This window comes from Rana temporaria, chromosome 1 (assembly GCF_905171775.1).
Source record: "Rana temporaria chromosome 1, aRanTem1.1, whole genome shotgun sequence".
In the NCBI taxonomy this organism is placed as follows: Eukaryota; Metazoa; Chordata; class Amphibia; order Anura; family Ranidae; genus Rana; species Rana temporaria.
The window spans coordinates 578,010,235-578,026,353 of NC_053489.1; the positions used below are offsets into that span (position 1 = coordinate 578,010,235).

Below are 16,119 nucleotides of genomic sequence, written 5' to 3' on the forward strand. Positions count from 1 at the left end.
GACTTTTCAGAACCTGGTGCCCTCCCCCAAAACTGAGCTTGAAGTTGCCGGGATAAGGCATACCTGACAATGTTCTAACATTCCTCAGGTTTAATGCACTGGGGTTTCATACTTGCATGCCTAAATGCAATAAAAAATTCATTTCAACACTGAAGTTCATCATGTGTTTATCATATAGTAACATTCTACCCTCCCACATCGTGCTTTAAGAGGTATAGCGAGGAAACTGGTAGCATCCTCTATCTACAAAACAGAAGGAACTAAGCATTTGTAAGACCCCTTTCACACTGGAGCGGTTTGCAGGCGATGTTGCGCTAAAAATAGTGCCTGCCAACCGACCCTAAACAGCCACTGCTGTGTCTCCAGTGTGAAAGCCCTTGGCTTTCACACTGGAGCGGTGTGCTAGCAGGACGGTAAAAAAAGTCCTACTAGCCGCATCTTTGGAGCGGTGTGTATACTGCTCCTCCACAGCTCCTGCCCATTGAAATCAATGGGACACTGCGGCTATACCGCCGGCAATGCGCCTCTGCAGAGGTGCTTTTTTAACCCTTTCTCGGCCACTAGCTTTACTCCCGACGCTGCCCCCACCCCAGTGTGAAAAGGGCCTAAATGTGTACAAGCTTGCCTGGAGGAGAGTCTTGCTTTTCAATAAAACTGGAGTTAAAGCCCAACTCAAAGAATGCAATATACACACACACTGTATCTCACAAAAGTGTGTACACCCCTCACATTTCTGTAAATATTTTATTCTATCTTTTTATCTGACAACACTGAAGAAATTACACTTTGCTACAATGTAAAGTAGTGAGTATACAGCTTGAATAACAGTGTCAATTTGCTGTCCCCTCAAAATAACTCACACAGCCATTATTGTTTAAACCGCTAGCAACAAAAGTGAGTACACTCCCCAAGTGAAAATTTCCAAATTGGGTTAATTTAGCCATTTTCCCTCCCCGGTGTCATGTGACTCGTTATTGTTACAAGGTTTCAGGTGTGAATGGGGAGCGGGTGTGTTAAATTTGGGGAGAACTCCAGTGGCAACCTGTGAAGTCCTGGAGAACTCTATGCCCAAGAGAGCGTGAAGGCAGTGCTGGAAAATAATGGTGGCCACACAAAATATTGACACTTTGGGCCCAATTAGGACATTTTCACTTAGGGGTGTACTCACCTTTGTTACCAGAGGTTTAGACATTAATAGCTGTGTGTTGGAGTTATTTTGAGGGGACAGCAAATCTACACTGTTATACAAGCTGTACACTCACTACTTTACATTGTAGCAAAGTGTCATTTCTTCAGTGTTGTCACATGAAAAAGTACAAAAAAGTATTTACAAAAATGCGAGGGGTGTGCTCACTTTTGTGAATAAATTAGATCTCTCTCTAAATTTGCTTTGAATAGAGGCGCCATCTTTTTAAAACAAATCTTACGGGAAGAACATGTAACATGTTTATGAAGGTGAACTTCTCCTTTACCCTTTCATTGCCAGAGCCATTTTTGCAATTGTTTTCACATTTTAAGCATGAAGATTACATAAAACTCCCAAATATATATTTTCTGAAAGCAGAGAACAAAATAACAGTGGTTCCAATATTTTTAATCTCACACAGTATTACCGCAAAAACGCAATTACCTACCGTTTTTTATGGTAAAATATAAAATGCAGAGGTTGCAATAAGTAGATACCCAACATGTCACATCTTAAAACATGTTGGTAACATTTTCCATAAGTGATGCATTAAAAGCCCCCTACAAGTCATCAGCTTAGCATTACAAAGGAGGTCTGGTGCTAGAATTATTGCTCTTTCAGGTGTGTGCAGCGATAGGCTACAAGTGTATAGCCAACAACGTTTTCAGGTGTAGGCACCCCACCGCATACATTTATGCTTGTATATGTGGGGGGGGGGGGGGATCTGCATAACCCTGCAAAGAAAACTGTGCTGCTGTGCTGCATCCTTATATCAAAATTGCAAAAGTGCTTACTATGTGCAAATACTGTGAAAATCACATATAAATGTGATTTTCACAGTATTTGCACTTAGCACGCTCTTTATTAATTTTGCTATAAGGATACAGAATCGTCCACCACAGCAGTTCAGTTTTTTGTTGTGCAAGATATTTATAGTGGTATAAAGAGCCAGCAAAACTGTAATCCTTGAAGTGTCGTTTATTGGTACATCATAAGGACAATAAAACAATGCCGACGCGTTTCGACAATAGCTTTAGTTTATAGTGGTCCTGCATTGTACCTGAGGACAGCACTGTGTGACCACTGGATGGAGTCTCTTCATGCAGAGAATTTGAGGGATGGTCACACAGATGGAGGAAGCATGTCAGAGCGAGAAATAAGGTAAGTATCTTATTCCTTGTTTACTAGCGTTAAAGCGGAGTTCCACCCAAAAATAAAACTTCCGCTTTTCAGGATCCTCCCCCTCTCCAGGGTCACATTTGGCACCTTTCAGGGGGAGGAGGGAGCAGATACCTGTGTGATCCAGGTATTTGCTCCCACTTCCTGGCATATGTCGACCTACGCCATGCCCGGTGCCCCCCCCCCCCCCCCGGCTCCTGGGAGACACAGGTCCCAGAAGACAGCAGGGACCAGTGGGATCATGCAGTGTGACTCACGCAGTAGGGAACCAGGAAGTGTTGCCGGAGGCTTCACTTTCCGATTCCCTTACCCAAGATGGAGGCGCCTCCACCCGAGAGACAGATCGGCTTCGGGTGCCGACATTGCGGGCGCCCACGACAGGTAAGTGTCATATATATTAAATCATCAGGTAAGTGATATATATAGTGTGTGTCCATATATTAAAATCAGCAGCTGCAGTATTTGTAGCTGCTGACTTTTACTTTTTTTTTTTGGCGGAACAAGAATTTGACCCTTAGAAAAGGTTGTTTTTTGTTTTTTTTGTAATCCCTAGAGTTCAAGCAATTTAAGTCACTAGCTATAACTATGAAAGCACCAACATCTTATTTTGTTGGGAAGCGGTTGTGCAATTTATGTTATAAACAAGCGATAGGAAATATGCCATATACAAGCCATGTGCTGGAAGCTGCTAATGCTCAGTGTTTAATTTGTACTTATCTTCCCTTCAGCAAGGACAATGCAGACAGCATCAGTGTTCTTAGCCTGATTTACTCCCTTAAACCAATGACACCCAGAGCACTCAAGAAAGAGGCCAGATAAAGCGCTTTCAGAGCTTTTTGAAAAAAACAAAGCGGAGGCAGCTGGTGGCAATCTAATAACATTGCTCAACAAGTTTGACGTTTCTCTGCACATTTCGTGCATACTATCGAAAGCTGTTCTAAATATTGGAAGTAGAGAAATTTTTCATTTTTAGCTTATGTCTAGTTTTTTTTTTTTTTTTATTATTACACACATTCTTACAATGACCAGTCATACACCTCATTTTCGGTACAAAGTGACTCAGCTGTTCCTCTATGCCAAATCATATAAAAATTATACTTTCTAAAAGTAAGAATACAGTTTTCCCGTAAAGAAGAAAGCAGCTATTTCCTGAGCATATGGTCACCATTAGGCTTATGCAAAGTTGTAATGACATTTTAAGAATAATCATGTATAATTGCCTTATTAATCTGACAGAATGTATATTCAGCTGCACAATAAAAACACGTAAAATATACAGTGGAAAATATACTGCCCAACTTTCAAAAATCAATGCATAATGAACAAAAAATAAAAACACAGATAAAGGTCACATGTAAAAGGGACACAAGCAGTTGAAGTCAAATGGAACACATCTGAACTGTCAGACTTTGACTAAACTAATCTTTAACTCTTTTGCTGCCAGGTCCTGTGTGCTCCATTCTGTACACACAGGTGGCCAGACCATTTTTGCAATTTTTCCTTTGCTTTTTTATTTTTCACTTATAGATTTCAAAGTTTGTAAAAGACCCCCAAATCATATATTTTCTGAACACACACGACCAGAAGAATAAAAAGAAGTGCTACCGATTTCTAGGGTCCAACGATATTTGCGCAAATGTTTATCGGAACAATATTTTAGCCAATCCACTAAAATAATTTTTGCAGATAAATATACAGCAAATTTTACAAAATTCCTACTAAATATAAAAGCTTAAAGGGGTGGTTCCCCTAAAAATAAACTTTTGACATTGCATTTGCTACATTAATTACAATTAGAATCGGCTGGTTTTATTGAAAAAATACCTCCGTACGTAGCGTTTGCTATATTCGTTCCCGCCGCCACTTCCGGGTACGATGCTGGCGGTGGTGGTTCCTAATTGATGGACAGGCATCCGACCGACGCATCCATCGCGTCACGAGATGCCGAAAGAGGCCGAACGTCGGTGCGCATGCTCCGTATAGAGCCGCACCGACGTTCGGCTTCTTTCGGCATCTCGTGACGCGATGGATGCGTCGGTCGGATGCCTGTCCATCAATTAGGAACGCCCACCGCCAGCATCGTACCCGGAAGTGGCGGTGGGAACGAATATAGCAAACGCTACGTACGGAGGTATTTTTTCAATAAAACCAGACGATTCTAATTGTAATTAATGTAGCAAATGCAATGTCAAAAGTTTATTTTTAGGGGAACCACCGCTTTAACCTGTATTGAGTTAGTAAATAAATAAATATTCGTAATATTTACATTGCACCTTTTTGCAAAATGGTGAAAATCCAACAAACGCAAAAATGTAAATATCCAAATTTGCCTAAAAATCTGAAGGTTTTCATTTTTCCCTTACAGCTTTCAGAATTTGTGAAAGACCCCCAAAAAACATATTTTCTGAAAGCATACGAGCTCTTAAAAAAAAAAAAAAAAAAAAAGTGCCACTGATTTTTTTTTTTAGACCACGCAGTATTTGCGCAAATGTTTATCAAACCAATATATTTGCACAAAATACACTAAAACCATAACTAGCAGATAAAACTCAGCAAATTTAAAAAATTTCCTGCTAAGTCACTACTAAATATAAAAGCTTAACCTGTATGGAGTTAATAAAATGACAAATATTTGTAAATTTTAAATTGCACCTTTTTGCAAAATGGTGAAAATCGAACGTCCTAATAGCATCATGGGCCCCTGGGCAAAGAAATGCTCTGGGGCCCCTACAATGATGACAGTGCAGGTAAACAGACATCAAGTAGGTAGGAGGCAGACTGCCTCCCCTGTGTATCCATCACTCTCAGTGCCACCATGGTGCCCCCAATTCTGGGGCATCGTAGGCTCAAGGACCAGCTGCTTTGGGGAGAGTGCAGGGGCCCCCAATGCAGCTGGGGCCCCTGGGCAGTGCCCAGGTGTGCCCTCTCATTAAGACAGCCCTGGGGTGGGGGTATTTTGAGGCCTACAGTGGAAAAAAACTCAAATCATTCATTGCCTGTCAATGTATGCTAAACGCAATGCAAGTGACGTGAATTGGACCTTAACCACTTCCCGACCTCCTCATGTACATATACGTCAGCAGAATGGCACGGACAGGCACATGTACGTACCTGTACGTCCTCTGCTAGACGTGGGTGGGGGGTCCGATCGGGACCCCCCCCCCCCCCGGTACATGCGGAGGTCGGGTCCGCTCGGGGAGCGATCCGGGACGACGGCGCGGCTATTTGTTTTTAGCCGCTCCGTCGCGATCGCTCCCCGGAGCTGAAGAACGGGGAGAGCCGTGTGTAAACACGGCTTCCCCGTGCTTCACTGTGGCGGCGCATCGATCGGGTGATCCCCTTTATAGGGGAGATCCGATCGATGATGTCATTCCTACAGCCACACCCCCCTACACTAGTAAACACACACACACAGTGATCCCTAAATGTTACAGCGCCCCCTGTGTTTAACTCCCAAACTGCAACTGTCATTTTCACAATAAAGAATGCAATTTAAATGCATTTTTTGCTGTAAAAATGACAATGGTCCCAAAAATGTGTCAAAATTGTCCGAAGTGTCCGCCATAATGTCGCAGTCACGAGAAAAAAAAAAAAAAAAAAAAAAAAAAAATCGCTGATCGCCGCCATTAGTAGTAAAAAAAAAAAAAAAAATAATAATAAAAATGCAAAAAAACTATCCCCTATTTTGTAAACGCTATAAATTTTGCGCAAACCAACCGATAAACGATTATTGCGTTTTTTTTTACCAAAAATAGGTAGAAGAATATGTATCGGCCTAAACTGAGGGAAAAAAAAAATGTATATATGTTTTTGGGGGATATTTATTACAGCAAAAAGTAAAAAATATTGAATTTTTTTCAAAATTGTCGCTCTATTTTTGTTTATAGCGCAAAAAATTAAAACCGCAGAGGTGATCAAATACCACCAAAAGAAAGCTCTATTTGTGGGGAAAAAAGGACGCAAATTTTGTTTGGGAGCCACGTCGCATGACCGCGCAATTGTCTGTTAAAGCGACGCAGTCCCGAACTGTAAAAACCCCTTGGGTCTTTAGGCAGCAATATGGTCCGGGGGCTTAAGTGGTTAAAAAAAAAAAAAAAAAGGGTAAAATGAACTTTGCTCATTCAGGGCAAAGCAACAAGTTCATTTCAAAGCCAGCCCCAGAAGCATCCTACACTTGCGTTACATTGTTTCACCAAAAGCAAAGAAAAGAAGCCCTGTTTAAGTGCCTAGTAGAACCCAGTCGAACTTACAGAATGCCAAGGGCTCTCTCCATGCCTCGATATGACAGCGCTGGTGACTGAGAAGCCAACTGCCAAGTACCAGCACTGTCACATGGGAAGGAGAAGGGTGAGTAACATGATCCATTAAGACAAGTACCAGATATTTAAAAGAGACTAACAAGAGACAGATCATACCAATAGAACAGACACATTGAATACACAAAGATTTCATCTAGCCTTAAGTTATAAATACAAATGCTTGCTTACCACTACCATATGGGAAAGCAGGCGTTGATCGTCCATCATACCCAGACGAGTGACCACTAAAAAAAAAAAAGCGACTGATCAATACAGCTTCGTCTTATGTTTGGCATACAGCAATGTGTTCAAATCCAGCAACAAGCACAACAAAAAGCACACAATAGAGTGATGCTGTGTTTTTTTAATTTAAGAACAGAGCTTTATTGAAAAGCTTCCAATTTACCTTCCTATAGATTTAGGCGACCAATGGACTATTCATAATGTGTGTCCACAAGATGGCAAAGTACTTCGCCTTCCCAGACAGTGTCAACAACCCCCGCTCTTAAATGAGTGCTTGAACCTCAGGATTAAAAAAGGGATTTTTTTTATAACAGCTTACCTGTAAAATCCTTTTCTTGTAGTACATCACGGGACACAGAGCGGCATAGTAATAACTATGTGGGTTATAGAGCCTACCTTCAGGTGATGGACACTGGCACTCAAAGACAGGAAATTCCCTCCCTATATAACGCCTCCCACACAGGGAGTACCTCAGTTTTGTAGCAAGCAATACAGGTCCCAATATTCCCCAAGAGGGGCGGGAGCTCTGTGTCCCGTGATGTACTACAAGAAAAGGATTTTACAGGTAAGCCGTTATTAAAAATCTATTTTTCTTTATCGTACATCATGGGACACAGAGCGGCATAGTAATAACTATGTGGGATGTCCTATAGCAATGCCAAAATGAGGGGAGGGAAACAAGTAAAAAAATAATCAAACCGTATAGGCGCCCCTGGATGTGGAGATCTAGACTGCAACCTGCAGAACCGCCTGCCTTTATCCTTGTGGATGACCAAATATGGTTCCTGACAAGAAAGAGCGGCCAACTCTGAAACTCTTCTGGCCGAAGCCATGGCTACCAGGAACACTAGCTTCCTGGTTAGTAAAACTAAGGAAATTTCCCTCAATGGTTCAAAGAGCTGTTTCTGTAAGGCCGAGAGGACCAGGTTTAGGTCCCAAGGACACAAGGGGGTTCTAATTTGGGTATTAATCCGTCAGACCCCCTGCAGAAAAGTCTTAACCAGAGAGTGGGTAGCAAAAGTTCTCTGAAATAGTACAGACAAAGCTGAAATTTGCCCCTTAATGGTGCCGACTGCTAAATTCATGGCTACACCTAGTTGAAGAAATTCCAGAATCCTTCCAACCAGAAACTTACGAGGGTGCCACCCTTTAGCCTCACACCAGGCTACGCAAGCCCTCTAGACCCTGTAATAGATCAATCTTGACACAGGCTTTCTGGCATTAATCAGAGTGGCGATTACCGGCTTAGAGAGCCCTCTCCTTCCTAAGATGTAGGATTCAGTCGCCAAGCTGTCAAACTTGGCGACCGTAAGGAAGGGTGGAATATCGGACCCCGAGACAGAAGGTCTGGCCGAAGTGGAAGGGACCACGGATCCCCTACTGCCATCCTTACGATTAGCGTGAACTACACCCTTCTGGGCCATGCCGGAGCGATCAGGATTATCGGCTTGCCTTCTATCCAAATCCTGCGAAGGAGCCGGGGTAAGAGACGCACAGGTGGGAAGGCGTAGATCAAGGAGAACTGGGTCCATGGGCACACCAGTGCATCCGTCTGGCATGCCAATGGATCCCTTGTCCGGGACACAAATCTGTCCATCTTAGCATTGAACCTGGATGCCATAAGATCTACATCCGGCGACCCCCACCTGCTGCCAATCTCTCGGAATACCTGAGGATGGAGGCACCATTCCACTGGAGAGATCTGTTGGCGGCTGAGGTAATCCACCTGCCAATTGTCGACCCCGGGGATAAATATTGCCGAAATGCAGGGCACATGCGTTTCTGCCCATGTGAGGACTTGATCGACTTCCCTCTGGGCTGACCGGCTTCTTGTGCCCCCCTGATGGTTTATGTATGCCACGGCTGTGGCGTTGTCCGATTGAACTCTGACTGGATACCCTTGTAGCTCTGCTGTCCAAGCTCTCAGAGCTAGCCGTATTGCCCGGATCTCTAGTTGATTGATGGGCAGAGACCCATCTGAAACTGACCACCTTCCCTGCTGGGATAGGTTCCCCATCACTGCTCCCCAGCCTGTCAGGCTGGCGTCCGTCGTTACCATTTTCCAAAACGACCGGGCTGAAGACTCTTCCTTTCTGGAGATTTTGGGGGGCCATCCACCAACAAAGACTCTGCCGGACTAGAGGCGATAGAGACATGGGGTAGTCCAACGCTTAAGGTTTCTTGTTCCAAGCCGTGAGGATGGCTGCCTGCAGTTTCCTTGTATGGAACTGTGCGTAGGGTACTGCCTCGAACCTGGCCACCATTTTCCCCAACAGCCGCATACAGAGGCGAATGGATGGTCTTCCTTTGCTTAGGACCAACCGAATCAACTCCCTTATAGCCTTTATCTTTGGTTGTGGTAGGAAGAGCTTTTGGCTCTCGGTATCGAACAACATGCCGAGATACTCCAATTGCCTAGTTGGCTGTATGGCCGACTTGTCCTCGTTTATGACCCACCTGAGTGACTGGAGATACTGAACCGTTATGCGCACTGCTCTCCTTAAACCGAGGGCTGAATGATCTATTTACAAGATATCGTCCAAATACGCCAACACAGAGATCCCCTGGGTTCTTAAGTTGGCCAATAGGGGTGCCAAGGTCTTTGTAAACACTCTGGGAGCCGTGGCCAACATGAAGGGGAGGGCCACGAACTGGAAAGGACGGTGACCTACCGCAAAACGTAGGTATTTGTGATGACCTGGAAAAATCGGAACGTGGAGGTATGCATCCCTTATGTCGATGGATGCTAGGAAGTCCTTGCCCTGTACTGTTGCAGCCACGGACCGGACAGAGTCCATCCGAAAGGTCCGGATGTTTAAATAACGATTTAGGCCCTTCAGGTCCAATATTGGCCTGACGTCGCCATTTGGCTTTGGGATGATGAAAATATTTGAATAGTATCCCTGGCCTTGGTCTTGTACTGGCACCTCCACGATCACCCCCTGATCTAGAAGACGATTTAGGGCTGCCAGGAGAGAAAGCTTCTTTCCTAGGTCCTTCGGCATATTTGAGAAAAGAAAACGAGGAGGGGGGAACCCTCGAAACTCCAGTTGGTAACCTGAAGAGATTGCAGAGAGGACCCATTTGTCGGGGACCTTCTCTTTCCAGACCTCTGAAAAAAACTGGAGCCTTCCCCCCACCCGAGAGAGTGGGGACGCCCCTTCAAAGGGACGCCTTAGGGGCCGGCTTGCCTGGCTTACGGGTCCAGGGTCTCCAGATGCCTGGAGCCTGACCCTGCTGTTTATTCCCCATGCCCGATCGACCTGGCGGCCGTCGATACTGGCGAGAAGCCGAAGCCCCTGGGGCTGGAGAGGGAGGGCGTTTGAATATGGGGCCCCAAACCCTCTTCTTTACCGGCAACAAGGTACTCTTTCCACTTGAGATCTTCTGGATATACCTATCCAGATCCTCACCAAACAACTTTTCGCCATTAAAGGGAAACCCTGCCAGGAGTTTCTTGCAGGGGGTTTCGGCTGACCAATTTTTTAGCCACAAGAGCCTCCACATATGAACTAATGCTAGCGAGAGCCGAGAAGCCTGTTGGATGGAATCTTTGATGGCATCCAAAGCATAGGGCTCTTGGAAGGTCAGCCAAGTCCTGAGCCTGTTGGGCTGGAATATCCCTTAGGACTTGTCTTGTCTTTTAAAGCCTGGCAGACCCCTATAGCCGCAATAGCTGGCTGGATTACTGCCCCCGCCGTGGTAAAGGATGCTTTTAGCAAAGTTTCCAATCGCTTATCTGCTAAATCCTTAAACATTTGGACATTATCCACAGGGCAGGTAAGGCTTTTATTAACACACGACACTGCCGCATCTACTGCGGGGACCATCCACTTCTTTGTGAACCTCTCCTTCCATCGGATAGAGAACCGAAAATCTCTTAGGAGGGACAAAGCCTATCCGGGCGAACCCAATCCTGATACATCAGATTCTCTAACAGAGAATGGATCGGAAAACCGCACCTGATTGTGGAGCCTTTAAGGATCCCAAGGAAGAGACTGCGCTCACTGCCGGCACCATATCCGTCAAAGACTGGATTCAAAGCCTCTCTGCTTGAGTGGCTGAGAAAGGTTCCTCTAGAGTGGATTCCTCCGAATCTGCCTCTAAATCCTCAACCGCCTGGTCCTCACCCTCATCTAAGGAGAAAACTTCCCTTTCTAGGGATTGAACTCCGGGAGAGGGGGACCTAGCCCGTTTCCTCTCGGGCAGAGCGGCCGCAATTAATGCCGTCAATCTTTGTTACAACCCCCCAAGGGTGGAAGCCAACACCTCCTCTAACAAACAGGGGGCGCCTGGGCTGGAGCGGCTGTAGCCCCCAGTGACCCCAATGGCTCAACCTGAGGAACAAACTCTGGTGTCTCGGGGGAGTATGGCACCATAGAGGTCTGACCAAGATCATCCGAGCCCGAGGGGGGGCCTTTTTGCCGTCCCTGACCCCTTGGGAGCCATGCCCTTACTTTCAAGGACTGCTACAGGGACACCCACTAATCCAGACAAAGAAAATGGAGGGGCTCACACCAAGGTTAACCCCTGGGTCCACCTCATCCAGATAGTAACTAGCTGGTCACTGTTGCTGGAGCTACAAAGACTGATACCAATACAACCTGCCGGGGGAACAGTGTGTTCGGGGTTAAGGAGAGTCTTCACTTTTGGAGAGCTGCTCCCTGCTGAGTCCACGCCAGTCACCTGCTCAAAAGAGCAACTGTAGGAGATACCGCACTCCTGTGTCCCATCTGCAAACTAAAACCCCATGGCTTAAAACATGAGGCTGTTTGCTTCTGGGCGGGCGTCCCGCCCTCCCCCGCGAGCCCGCGCACTCCACATGCGCACGTCCAGGCCCGATGGAGGCTAGCAGGAAGGGAGGGGAGCAACGCTCCAGGCGGAACACCATACTGCAGGACTCAGCAACACTCAACCCAGGCTGAAGAAGAAAACACAGGTACACAGTTTTACTCACATTCAACCTAACAGCATGTGTAGGCATCAGCCGGGGGATATCAATATGGGTAAATTAGCAGCCATCCTGTCTACTCTAGACATAGTGGTTAACATGGCCCATGCATAGCAGCATAATACAGGCCACCCATAGACCCCGAAAAAATTGAAGGACCTACTGTCGGACCAAGTGCCGCAGGTACCTCCACTTACCTTTCCACGCTGCAGGGTGTTGCTTATGCAAGAGGCCCAATCTTCACCCCTCACCGTGGGTATTGTCAAAGACCTTCAGGGACCGGGGTCCATGGACAGGACCACTCCCCTGGACCTATATAGCACCCTGGCAGCAGAAACTTTTAGCCGTGGAATAGACCAAAGTACTGGGGCCCAGTGTCCAGCTCTCAAAGAGAAGCATTATAGGCCAAACCTTGTTCTTCCAACTGAGGCCCGGGTACTGTCCACTTTGGCTATGAAGCACTTTGAACGGATCCGGATTCTTAGCCTGCTCTAGTCCCAAAAGGGACTCCATAAGCAAGAGCTTTCACAAAACGTGACCAACACCTAAGATACTGGCGAAAAAAACTGAGGTACTCCCTGTGTGGGAGGGGTTATATAGGGACGGAACTTCCTGTCTTTGAGTGCCAGTGTCCATCACCTGAAGGTAGGCTCTATAACCCACAGTTATTACTATGCCGCTCTGTGTCCCGTGATGTACGATAAAGAAAGTGGTTTTCTGCAGCAGCATTGTGACATGCACTAGTTGTGAAATAGCCCCTTTCATCATTGCCTTGTGACACAAGCTACAATAAATGTACTCTCACAAGGAAAGGACGGCACACAGTAGTACTTGAAGTGGTCTTCTGCTTAAAAAAAAAAAAAAAAAAAAAAAAAAAAAAAAAAGGTACAGTATATAGAAATAGGATTCAAAGCCATTACCCACAATGGGGATAACTCAGGTTCTCAATCTCAAAACTGGAGCCAACACCCTTGGTAAACACTCTTGAGTCCATAAGGAGGCCAAAAGGCAATGTCACAAACTAATAGCAGTGATCAGAAATTGTTAGCAAGGCTGTAAAATTGTGATGTGAAGGTAGGCACCCTCGATATCCATCAACACCAGAAAGCACCCAAAGGGGGACAAAGCAATCACCGACTGGGTGGACATCGTATGCAATTTCTGCACATTTAGGAACTTGCTGAACTCTGAGGTTCAAAATAGACCAGACATTGCTGCCTGGCTTAGGTACTGTGGACATGTTCGAAAAGAAGCCATAAGACAACTCCTCCTAAGTGACCCCTTGGGGCAGCAGTCTTTTCAGGAATATAAAGAAAAATGCTCCTTTTTGTGGATCCAAAAACACTCTTGAGCGCATAAAGCGGGGAAAGCAGCAAAATTCCAAATTGTAGCCTCTGGAAACCACACTGTAGACTCCGTTATCTGAAACTTCTTGAATCCAAACGGCTGTGAAGGCCAATAACACATCCTCTCACCTGGGCGAGTGGGGGCACTCCTGGGGCCAATTCTTTTTTATGAAACTGGGGAGCAGCCTTCTGCTTACAAAAGTAAAAAACTCTTCTTGGATTAGGAAAGCATCACCAATTTTTGAGCCGTTACCTTCTTTAGTGGTAAAGAGTGTGGGCCGGATTCAGGTAGATCAGCGGATCTTTAGATCCGCTAGATCTACCTGTTTTACGATCCGCCGGTGCAATTTAGCGAGGCTAGTGCATGATTCATAAAGCACTTACCTCGCAAATTGCACCATCGGAACCTAACTCCCCCCGGCGGAATGCAAATTCCGCGGCTAGGGGGGGTGTACAATTTAAATCAGGCGCGTTCCCGCGCCGATTTAACTGCGCATGCGCCGCTGGCGAAAAAGCCCAGTGCGCATGCTCCAAATGACGTCGCTAGGACGTCATTGTTTTCGGCGGCTAGGTTACTTACGGACATCCGTATTCCCGATGTACTTACGTAAATGACGTAACAAATTTAAAACTCGGCGCGGGAACGTCGGCCATACTTAACATTAGCTACCCCTCATATTAGCAGGGGTAGCTATCCGCCGGAAAAAGCCGAACGCAAACGACGTTGAAAAAGAGCGACGGGCGGGCGTACGGACGTGAAACGGCGGTTCTCCTCATTTGCATATGCAACGTGTAAAAAAAAGCGACGACACCTAGCGGCCGGCGGGAGATTACAGCCTAAGATTCGACTGGTGTAAGTCACTTACACCAGTCGGATCTAAGGGAGATCTATGCGGAACTGATTCTTATGAATCAGTCGCATAGATCCGACCGTGGGATCTCACAGATCCGACCGTCGTATCTCTTGATGAATCTGCCCCTGTATTTTTACCCACAGCTGGATGAAGGCATTTCCAAATGATGGTCAAAACAAGAGTGCGCCCTCCCTATTTTCTTCTGCAGAGATGTTCCACTGACCAACACTTGAGTCATTCAATCCTTCTCATTTGGACTGACATCGTGCCTTACCCATGAAAATGGTTTTACAAGGCATTCATAGTGAAACTCCATGGCAGCCACCGCAGGCTGCAGAGCTGCTCCCTACAAGAAATAAGGACACCTTAAGAAGGGCCTAAAACCTCATATCTGTGGAGTCTTTAAAGATCAGAACATTATCTACTAGAATGGCCAGTGTGGTATTCAAGTAGGAAATAACTGGGTCAACAGTCAGAGAACCCTATTTTTTGTGAAAAGCCTCCTCCATGGGGTACTGGCAAGTGTAAAGCTTTGGTGGTAAAGGCACCTTCTCAAGCTAAGACAAATTTGAATGCATCACTTTAAGTAAGTGACGGTGCACTGGAACAGACTTGGGATTCCAGCTGTGGTAACTTATGGTTAGTGCATACCACATCCCCTGGGATGTCCACCATGTCTGTTTTTGGGACAACCCCCCTGGGCTTGATATTTCTCCCAAGAGGAAGTGTCCATAGGGGATTACTGATTCTTAACAGCTTACACCCCCCCTTCATGAAGAATTTCCTCTGATGCCTCATCCTCCAATAAAAGGGGAGAAGGGAGAAGGACAGAACCCATGCTTGCATTCCAGGTCTTCAAAAAAAATCCCCTGTTGAAACAAAGAGGAGTGGAAAATTGTGCCCCTAAACCAGTGGCATTAATAGATGAAGGCAAGGTGTCAGAATAAAGCTGACCCTTTGGGAAGGCATAGCAGGACAAACTATGCAGGGGGTTGTCCGTACTTTAGCCCACCCGATCTTTCATGCCCTCACCGGCGCAAGGCTATGGCTTACTGAGGGTTACATCAGCCTATAAATACCCAGAAGGAAACAGCCACTGAGAGGAGCGTCACCCCAGTCACCCCTAGTAGCCTGTAAGCGTTCCAGTACTTGTGATGACTAAGAGCTGACAGGGATGAAGGCAGAAACGATGCGTGTCCAGCTGTCTCCCAGAGCAGCGCAATCTGATCACCCACAGAGAGTAAGCACAGTCAGCTCAAAATGTGCAAACAAACTTAAAATGGTGGCTGCTCAGAATGCCAGACTGTCCCCATTGAGCTCAGCCAATGTTGCTGCAGCCCCATACAGCAAAAACTGTCCAGAAGTCCCAGCGCACCAAATACTGTCTGAGGGACCTGACACCTGCCCCACTATACATAGACGCACTCACCATTCCAATTGCAGTCTTCACCCATTAAAGAGGTGTTCCGCCCCCCCAATCCAAAAATTTTAAGTCAGCAGCTACACATACTGTAGCTGCTCACTTTTATTAGGACACTTAGGGTACCTGTCCTGGAATCCAGTGATGTCTGCACCCAAGCCAATGTTCCCATTGCTGGCAAGGAAACCCAGCAGTAAAGCCACAAAGCTCTTAGTGGCCTGGCAGCACGGGAAAGAGCAGGGGGCCAAACTTCTGACGTACCTCACTGCAGTCCGACAGAAGTGGTGATAGGCTACCTGTCAAAAACAGAGCCCAAAAAAGGGATTCTCAGAGAGCCAGGGAAGTATGTCCATTACACCACCTGCTCAGTTTTGTGCTCGAGTTTGACCAAAAAAGAAGCAGGGAGAGGTTATGCCTGAGTGGGGAATCCTCCCCTTTTTGGCCAATGTTCATTCACCTGAAGGTGGCAGCATACCCCAAGTAGTCCTGAATATTAATTTCTCTGGGTTTTGTAATGTACAAAGAAATAAAAATGTTAACATGCCTGGAGCCAAGCTTTAACGCAGGTGCAATGTCACTAATCACAAATGCTGGAATGCCCTCTGTTATGGCAAGATATACTGTGGTTTTTTTAAACATTAT

General features: G+C 45.9%; 1 protein-coding gene across 3 annotated transcripts in view; it reads right to left on the reverse strand.

Moving 5' to 3' along the window:
• Window positions 1–16,119, reverse strand: part of FIP1L1 (factor interacting with PAPOLA and CPSF1) — a 115,007-nt gene that overhangs the window by 27,160 nt on the left and 71,728 nt on the right. For all 3 annotated transcript variants that reach the window (XM_040334868.1, XM_040334860.1, XM_040334853.1), the window contains exon 14: window positions 6,853–6,908. In XM_040334868.1, coding sequence (XP_040190802.1) covers window positions 6,853–6,908 — 56 coding nt within the window. The remainder of the gene's footprint in view (window positions 1–6,852; window positions 6,909–16,119) is intronic.